The 9,386-nt window shown below is 58.7% G+C and overlaps 1 protein-coding gene across 1 annotated transcript; it reads right to left on the bottom strand.

Moving 5' to 3' along the window:
• Positions 1-284: 284 nt before the first annotated feature.
• On the bottom strand, positions 285-3,750 carry EVX1 (even-skipped homeobox 1). The gene is made up of 3 exons (XM_027573020.1): positions 3,324-3,750; positions 1,472-1,719; positions 285-824 (listed from the first exon to the last, which is right to left on the bottom strand). Exons 1-3 carry the CDS (start codon positions 3,748-3,750, stop codon positions 285-287), a joined length of 1,215 nt encoding a protein of 404 aa, XP_027428821.1.
• Positions 3,751-9,386: the final 5,636 nt, after the last annotated feature.

Raw genomic sequence — 9,386 nt, 5'->3', positions numbered from 1 at the left:
CGACCCGGGTCAGGGGCAATGGGTCCGGTGAAAAACGGCAGAGAGAGGCCGCCCCTGAGGAAGGTCTCTCAGCCTCCGCGTCCCCATCCCCACTCCTGATCCCCAAACGCGCCAGCCATGGCCTCTTCCCGGGCGTCCAGATCCGTGAGGCCGAGTCCCTCCGGTCCTTTTCGGCCCTCTTCTTTCCCCTCGGTGCCCTGGGGGCGGGGAGGGGCGCTGGCTGAGTCCCCGCGGGAGGGGCCCCCCCACGGGCGTCCTGGAGCCGGCAGCCCGCGGGCGGCCCCTTATCTGGTGAGGGGCACCTCCTCCCTCTGGTCCAGCGCGACGGAGGAGGCCTTGCTGAGCACCGAGGGCGCGAAGGAGAGGAAGGAGTCCGAGCGGGAGGTGGAGGCACAGGTGAAGTCCGAGGCGGCGGCGGCGCGGGGCGCCAGCCCGTTGGCCGGGCCGCTGTGGCAGGCGAGGCAGGAGCAGGGGCCGCCGGCCGCCGCGCCCAGTCCGTGAGCGGGGCCGGGGTAGAGCGGCGGGTGGCGGAAGGCGCACAGCAGTTCGGGCCGCGGGTAGGGCTGCGAGAGCACGCGGAAGGTGTCGAGCGGGCGCAGCGGGCCGCTGAAGGGCGAGGCGGCGGCGGACGCGGCGGACGCGGCGCCCAGGCCCACCGGCGAGTAGTAGGGCAGGGGCAGGTGCGACGGGAAGGGGTAGGGCAGGCCGCCCGCGGCCGCCGCGTGGCTCATCATGTACGTGTAGAAGGCGGGGTCGGCCGGGTGCGGCCACGTCATGGCCAGCCGCTGCCGTTTGTCCTTCATGCGCCGGTTCTGGAACCACACCTGGCGGGGGGGGGGGGGGGGGGGGGGGGGAGGAGCAGGTTCGGCGGCTGCACCCGGCCGGGTGCGCAGAGGCCAGAAGTCCTGCCCCACTGCAGCGGACGATGCCGGTAGCGCAGGGAAGAGCCGCGGCAGAGACCCTCTGGGCGGGGGGCAGATCCCACCGCCACCACCTGGAGCTGGAATCCCTTATGGAGAGGTTCAGGGAGGGGCTTCAGTCTGCGTCCCTCCTTCCGTCTGCCACGCGGCCAGGACCCCTGGGGTGCCAGACCCCTGGGTGGGCGCTCAAGCAGTGGGGTAGACTAAGGACTCTGCTGGTCCCAAGGCGGCAGGCAGCGGTTCCCCAGAAACACCTCCCCTTCCAGCCTCTCTCTCTCGGGGCAAAGGCACCCCATTCCCACTGTTTATTTGGCTAGAAAAGGGACAGAGTCAACCGCGCGCCAGCAGTTCCTGCCTAGGGACTGTTGGGAAGGTAAATCTGCACACACCTGGTGCCTGCACCAGGCCTGGACACCCCCAGCCTAGCAGCCACGTGGGCAGGGGGACCCCAGGCCCTGATTCTTGGTTCAGGATTTAGGGAGTGGACAGTCGGTATTTACTTCCTGCTCAGTGGGCGCACCCCTTCTTCTCCCTGTCGCCAGAGCTCATACCTTGATGGTGGTTTCCGGCAGGTTTAGGGCGGCGGCCAGCTCACATCTCCGCGGCCTGGACACATAGTTCTCCCTGTAGAACTCCTTCTCCAGCCGGGCAATCTGCTCCCGGGTGAAGGCGGTGCGGTAGCGGCGCATCTGGTCGCTGGCGCTGCAGGCCAGGGTGCCCTGTGAGCTGCCGTTACTGTTGCTCTTGGGGGCCTCGCTGCCACTGCTGGGACTGCTGGCCAGTGCCTCTGAGCTGGGCCCTGCATAGGGAGCCCAGAGCACATGCACACACAGAACACACAACAGAAACACAAAACACTGCTGATGCGTGGCTGTAGGCCCAGAGCATGTGTGGAGCAGAAAGGGGGCAGAAAGGGACCCCCTCCTCTCAGTAGCCTCAGTTTCTGCCTCCGCTGGGGCACAGGGGACTTTGAGAACACAGGAAGAGAGAGATGGAGGCTCACCATTCAGATGAGCACAAAGCAGCCCTTCGGCCTGGTGGGGCTGCTTTTTGGGAGACCTCGGTCTTAAGGCCTGCTGGGTACAGAAACCTCAGCCACCCCGGCCACCTGCCCTGAGGCACAAACTGGATGCAGCCCCTCTGAGCTTTCTGCCCACCATTGGCAGGAGTGGACAAGGATGTGCATGTCTGACAGGCAAGTGGAGCTGCACCTTTGTGCTGGAGTGTAGTGAGCTCTGGGTCTTAGCGCATTGTAGGATGCTGCACACAAACTGAATCCTTGCTTTTGCGTGTGCCAGGCTGCCAGTGTAGGTGTGAGAATGTGTACTAGGTTGTATGCGTTGTAGGGATGGCATAGGAATGTGTGAATGAATAGCATATTACCTTGGTATATTTGAGGGGCGTACGGCTTGTTCTGAGGGCATGCTGTGATTAGAGAATCTGGGTTGAATGGACAAGATGGTAATGAGTAGATGTGGGTGCTCAACCAGGTGTTGGCTGCCAAGGTGAGGGGGTGGTTTTTCTTCCATACCAGGGTCTTCCCATCTACACCCACAGCTTTGTGGAGGAGTGTCTTGCCAGTAGGCTCTCCCTCCTACTAGCTTTCCACCCCTCTCTGGGAGACTGGCTGCCTGGCCACCTCCCTCCCACCCCCAAACTAGCCCCTGGTCAGGGAGGGGTTCTCCAGTTAAAGCAGTGTAACAGCACCCCTCCTTTTGGATCTAACCCAAGGAAGGGTGGGACTCCTGCCCCCTGCAGCTCCTTTTCCTTTGGGTGGAGAAGTGGGACTAGCAAGGAAAGGGGGAATGGGGGAGGGCCAGAGCTCTGCCTTTTCAAATGCAACCGGAGACCAAAGGCAATTAGATCATGGGGACCATTTCCGACCTGGCGCCACCGAGCCCGGGAAGTGACAAGGTAATTTGGACCTCTGACCGACGTGCAAACTGGTCGGAGGGCCCAGCACCCAGGCAGCCCGAGTCGGCCGGGATTTTACGGTCCTTTATGGACTCCGGGCTTCCGCGCCTGGATGTGCCTTACACCCCGCCAGCCACAAACTACCCTGACCCGCGTTTGATCTCGCCCAGGCCGGGGAAGGTGTCTTCCCGGAGCAGTTGAAGCAGTGCCACAAAACTCTGGGGGGCTAGGGTGCACTTTGAATCCCCCTCAAGCCCAGGGCTTGCGTCCCCCTCCTCCCGCAAAGCACAGCTGTCACCCTGGGTCCCGCCAATGCCAGAGCACAGAAGGAGACCCCCGCCAGGGCTCAGGTATCAGGGGAGAGTTGCTCAGGTGGGTTCCCCCCAGCCACCCTGCCCTGGGGGAAAGGAGTGTCTTCCTCCCCTCCAGGGCTGAAGTGCAAGGTGGGCGCGGTGGGAGGCCCGGGGAGAGAAGGGGCCCGGTGGCTACCTTTGCTGTGCTGGTACTCGGCGTTCCCCGTGGCGCAGTCCGGGGTGCAGCTCACCTCGATTTCTTCATAGAAATCCGACTCGGTGTCCGAGCTGCTAGGTTGCCCCTGACCCGAGAGGCTGTCGGCGGAGGGGGCCGGAGGTCCGGGGCCGAGAACCGCAGCCCCGGCTGCCCGCGGCTCGGCGCCCGGCCCCGCAGCGCTGCTTGCTAGTCCGTCGACCGGCTCCTCCTCCAGGCCTCCCCCGCCGCGCTCCCGGGCGGCCGGAGGGCCGGCCCGCGGGCTCAGGCAACCACGGGGCACCATCTTCTCGGGCGGCTCAGGCAGCGGGCTGCCCACGGCTTCGGACAAATTGGAGACCCTCTTGCCAACCAGAGTACCAAGCTGACCCGCATCCAGAAACATAACCATGTCCTTTCGGCTCTCCATCCCGGGGCTCGCCGGAGGGGGGAGGGAGGAAGCCCGAAGTGACTCCTAGCCCCCCGTCTCCCCGGGTACCCAGCGGTCCGACAGATCTTGGCTGCGGGAGGGAGAAAGAGAGACCAGGCGACTGGGCGGGCGCCGAGCGGCCGGAGCGCGATGTCGACGGTGACGGCGGTGGTGGCGGTGGGGAGCTGGGGTCACCTTGTGATGCGAGCGCTCCTCTGTGCCGCACCGCCTCTGGGAGGAAGCCCCATTGCCCTCTTCTTTCTAAGCTGTCATCCTCCTGCTGCAATCGTCATTACAGTACCTCTGGTGACGCCACTGGGCGAGCGCAAGTGGATAAATAGAAACGTCTGCCACAGCGAAGATGAAAGGAGACCCGCAGCTAATGGCTCGGCAGTGATGCGCCAGGTGTGGGCCTCGCTCGAATGGGGAGGAGAGTGTGAAAACAGACAGAGAGACACACACACTGAGACAGGGAGACACCCAGGCAGAGGGCATGCAAATGGAATTCCGCAGAAGAAAGAGAGAGCTTAACCGTGCGGGCGAGTTCCGCAGGAGCTGCGGGACTCGGTAATTGAATAAGCTTCTGATTTTTTTTTTATTGTTGTTTTGGCTTTTGTTTTCTTAACTTGGTGCCTTGATCTAACACTGATGAGAGAATCCATAACTGCATTTTAAAAGTGTGAAGGCCGACTCACAAGCCTCGCTTCCCTCGTCATTATTACAACTGCCTGTCCTGGCGAGCTAACCTCGTAGAGGCTCCAAAGTCTTTTTACAAGCTACCAAAAAACATATTCCCTCCTCCCACCCTCCAGTTGTCTGGAGAGCTTGAGCCTGGGGTATCTTCTCTCTTCCTCCTACCCTCTACACCCAGATGCCTCCTTCCTCCTGGAAACCAAGAGAACTTTGCTATTTTTCTTCCCCAAGGGGCAGGAGATAAATGCCTTAATATTTTTTCTTTAAGGACCTGTCTTGGCTGCTGACTTCAAATGTTTGCTGATTTTTTTTTCCTTATTTCCATTCCCCATCTAGGTGGCCTTATGCTTTCCACAGCTCGGCTTGACCTCCAGGTAGCTATTCGTAGAAGAAATCGTTTTCCCATTTGCTTGGGCCTCGCCTGCACTTCAGGTATGTAGGGTGGGGAGAGGTTCTAAAAGTGGCCTTTTTTCTTTTCTTGCCCATATTTTAAGGTATTCGTTCAGAGTCAACGAATTCTTCTGGAAACAGGTTTTGCGAGTGAAGAGGCACTGAGAAATGCGGTCCCTACAGTGGCAGCACCTGAGGCTCCCAGCTGGGAGAAGGTGCTGTTCTCACCCAGAAATTGGGGCAGGGATTGAGAGTGCCCCAGCACATGGCATTGGGGTTCACAGAGCTTTGGCTCACAGGGTTTCCCCCCAGATCCTGCCCACGGGCTTCAGTGGCACTGGGGGTGAATAGAGAGAAGTCACCAAAAATGCCCTCAAATAGCAAATGACTAGGGGTGTTCATAAATCTCTGAGGACAGAGGGAGAGCCTCCAAGGCACGGCTGGGGAGTTTGTAGTGCTTGATGTCTTTGGGAGCAGCCACAAGCTCCTTCTCAGGTCTTCTTCCAGGGAAGGTATGATAGAACCCATTAGAAAGCTGACCCGTTTCCAGCTCTGAACAAGTGTGTTGGGGCCAAGCTGGGCAGCTAGGTCTCTCCCCACTTTGCTAAGGGCAGAAGGCAGGCCCCTTCTCTACAGTGCTATCCCTAAAACTCTCCTTTCCCTGCCCTCCGCCAGAGCTGCCCCTGCACCCCACCCCTTCTTCTCCAGGTCCCAAGACAAAGCCCCAATTTCTGAAATTCTAAAGAGAAGTGTATCACTATCTTTTTTTTTTTTATCTTTTTCTGTCTCTTACTTTGTTCTCCTTTCTCTTTCTCTACTCTTCTCCCTCTTTCCCCTGCCTCAGTTTTCCCATCTGTGGGCTTGTGGAGGTGGTGGAAGAAGCAAGGAGTTCAAGCAAGACAGAAATTCTTCTCACTCCTGCTTTCTACTTCCCCTAGTCAATGAGAAGGCGTTCATTAACCTGGCCTGGGGTGGGGGTGGGGGGACAGGAGGTTCCGGAAGGTAACGTGGGCATAAACATCCCCACTCCCTGGGACTCCCAAAGCCACCATCTGCTGAGCACAGCTAGCTCAAAACTCCTAGGGACTATTACAAAGGTGACAGGAGCGACTGGGAGTGCAGGGGATCAAATCCTAGAGCCTTTTGCTGCGTTGCAGAGTTGTCCTACGATTCTGTCACGCCTTGCCCTTCCCAGCCAGACGCGGGAGCCTGAGGGAGCACCTGGCTTGCTCTTCCCTTCCTGTCAAAGTCGAGGCCGCAGCGCCTGCGTTCGAGCCGCCTCAGTTGGGCCCTTCCGGCACCGAGCCTGGGTTTCGCCCACCCTCTGCCTCCCCCCCCTCCCCGTGAGCCTGCTGCCTTCTCACAGCCGCCCCCGCTGCGCTCACCTCTTTGGGGCGAGGTTCGCGGAGGGACTCCCGGCTCCCCGCCCCGCCCCCAGCTCTGCATTCAATGGGAGTGCTCCGCGTTTGATCCTCTTTTCCTCCGGGTTTTCCCTGCCAGATGAAAGCCAAGTAGGATTGAGAGATCAAGAGGTACCACTTGTGTCTCCTTCCTGGGTCCGGCCCACCCAAGCGGGGCTTCCCCTAACGTCTCAGGGAGGAAGGAGGCTCTAGCGGGGGCTTAGCCTCTCCGGGAGGGGGGCTGCCTCCTCTGGGCTTCGGCTCTGAAGCTTCAGGGACGCCCCCTCCGCCCCATCCCTCTCCCGGCTTCTGCCTCCGCCCTTTCAAAGCAGCCTCAGTACCCCCCGGCCGTTCTCCCCCCCCCCCCGTCTCTGGGGGCCTATTGCACCCTCTGACCCTGCGGGGAAAAAAACCAAAAATTTTTAGCCAAATGTCACTTCTTCCAAAAGCATCCTTTCGTCAACATCAGATGAAGAGAGGTCGGATTTTTTACAAGAAGAAGAAAACGGGCTGGGGGGGGTACAGAATAAGAACACTATTTCTGTTTAGCCTTTTTTTTTTTATAGGGGGAAGGGCTATTTTAATAGCTTGGTTGTCAGTGTATCATGAAGGTTATTCCCGAAGACACTGTTCCAGAAGGAAGGTAAATTCGCAGAGGGAGTGAAGTCCGCGGCCCCCAGAGGCCAGGGAAACCCCATAAAAGCGGAGAGGGGGTGATAGCAGCCTAAGTGGGGTCCGGCCTGGGCTCGCACTGCTTCTCACCTCCCTCGGCAGGGAAGACCCCCTTCCCCCACCACCACGGGCCTGCTGTCCCCTCCCCCGCTGGGAAGACGGGTTTAGGTCCAGCCGGCTCCTCTCCGATTGAAATTCTCTGTACTTCAAAAGCTCGAGGCTCCGCTTCCGCCCGGGCTGGGCCGGGCCGGGGGTGGCTGGGAACCCCCGGGGAGGAGACGCGGAGATAAGATGCGCGGCTTGTGTTAAATGGAATCGGAAGCCGGACTTGGGTCACCAGACGCGTTGATCCGCTGGAGCCGCTACGCTTCCCAAGAAAACCCTGCTCCGGAGAGCTACGGCAGGGGGTGGGGAATGCCTCAATGGCCTTCGGACCCCGCTTGGGTGCGATGGTCTGCGGCCCTGGGTATCTATATCAGACAGATGCGGGGCCTCCAAGCGGCGAGCACTCGTCCCGGCCGAAAGGAAGGGGCAGAGGTTTCCAGAAGCTGGTTTGGCTGCTTCGGTGCCAGCAAAATTTTGATCAGGAAAAAAAATGTTTTTGCCTCTCACTTTGGTAAAACGCAAGAACAAAGGGAGCTTCCTTTAAAACAATAAGCGTTGCCCAACTGCTGTGGATATTGATCTAGGGCCCTTGTTTATCTTCCAAGCCGTGTCTCGGACGTGGACATCGAAGTTCCCGCGCGGCTGGGTCTCCGAGGCGGGGATCACGGGGGTAAGGGCGCTTGTGGGGTTGGTCCCTGTCTTGTCCCTGGCAGCTGCCAACGCCCATCTGGGAATCTGAAGCACAGATGCACCGTGGAGTGTGACCCTCCAGGACCAAGATCCACTCGATCTCAGATGCCCAGGGGTTCGACTTCCCAGTGCCACGTCTCATTCACTTTCCCCCAACCCCTCGCTCACTCCGTAGAGGGAGTCCCTGGAACGCTCGCCTGCAGGGAGAACCTGAAGCTTGCGGAACTCTGATTTGGACAAGCGCCCCTTTCTCTCTGTGCCTCCCAGAGCCAAGGGTCAGGAGCCTGGGACAGGAAACTGGATGCTTTCTGACCCCTGCTCCTTAGGTTCTTGGAGCCAGCCAGTCCCTGCAGTGTCTCTTGCATCTACACCTGTCAACCCCAAGTTCCTATAGGCCCAAGCCCAGTGGCTTGCCCACCCTGAGCTTCAGACAACTGCCTGAGCAGCCCCTGTTCCTACACCCACCACTTGCCCATCCCAGAGCTAGAGGACCCAGGGCAGTCAGTACTGGAGGCCTGAGGACCTCCTCAAGCTCAGGGCTGGCTCCTGCCTCAAGCCACCAACTGGAAGGGTCCATTTTCCCATGGAGGGGCAATTCCCCAACATCTAAGCAACCAAAGCCCAGGCATACCTCTCCCCCCCCTAGCAGAGATGGTATGGGTTTTTCCTTCACCATTACTATCCTGAAATTTGCTTTCATTACAAGCCCGTTTCTCATTTAATCTACACAACGCTCCTTTAGAAGTCCTCAACAGGCCACAGTGCCTTTTCTCTCACACTGATAGGGTAACCAGTGGTCTTGTCAGACACTAGACCAGTGCCCCTTCCAAGGCTCTGGCCCTCCCTGGCCTGCAGGGATGCCTCAACACCCAACAGTGCCTTAACTCTCCATAAGGCAATCCTCCACAAACCTCCTGCCCCTTTTGGGATCTAGGTGGGTCCTGGGGCCTCTCAGAGAGGTTGCCCACCTGCCTTCAGAAGCAAAAGGCTCAGGGCCCACGTTCCTGGACTGTTCTCACCCTGCTTCATCCATGATTTCCCAGGAGGGCAAAGAGAAACCCAACCTGGAAATCTGGGCACCCCACATGATAAGAGTAATCACTGTTCTAAGCATTTCAGCTATATTAGCTCTTTCCATCCTCACAACAGGCCTGAAGAAGATAGTATAAATCATCCCTATTTTGCAGCTGAGTACTCTGAAGCACCGAGAGAGAAGGCTCACATATAAATGACAGAGTCAGGACTGAAGCCTTATCCCTCCACCTTCAGTTCCACACTCACAACAACTGGAGCTACTAGAAAATGCCAAGCATTGCATTCTGAGTCTTTCCTTTCAAAAACTCCACTTCTGGTTTTTGCCAAGGCCTTTTCTCCTCTTCCTCACTCCCGATGAATTCACCAGGATTGGGAGAAGTGGGGCTAGGGGTTACAACTAACCTCTGACCACTCACTCTGAGCATGAAGAAGAGTAAAGAAAAAAACGGTCCAAAACCATTTGGAAATGTATCCTGGAGAAGGCCTCCAGGTCTTGCCCTCTTTTAAGACAGGGATCAGAGGCTGGGTGGGGATTATCCAGGGACCTGCGGGGAGGCTGGCGCCATCCTTAGGGAGTTGAGGTAGGAGAGCCTAACTGTCCTGCCTGAGCAGCGGGGGAAGAGTTCTCAAGTGTGAGTTCCAGAATATCAG

This window comes from Zalophus californianus, chromosome 12 (genome assembly GCF_009762305.2).
Source record: "Zalophus californianus isolate mZalCal1 chromosome 12, mZalCal1.pri.v2, whole genome shotgun sequence".
Lineage (NCBI taxonomy): Eukaryota > Metazoa > Chordata > Mammalia > Carnivora > Otariidae > Zalophus > Zalophus californianus.
This window is presented reverse-complemented; position numbering and strand designations above follow the sequence as displayed.

Excerpts from the sequence above, each read along its gene's own strand:
- EVX1 (XM_027573020.1), bottom strand. The coding sequence starts at position 3,750 with ATGGAGAGCCGAAAGGACATGGTTATGTTTCTGGATGCGGGTCAGCTT. Across the intron at positions 1,720-3,323 it reads CGAGTACCAGCACAGCAAAG|GGCCCAGCTCAGAGGCACTG; the intron begins GTAGCCACCGGG and ends CTCCCTATGCAG. Across the intron at positions 825-1,471 it reads TGCCGGAAACCACCATCAAG|GTGTGGTTCCAGAACCGGCG; the intron begins GTATGAGCTCTG and ends CCCCCCCGCCAG.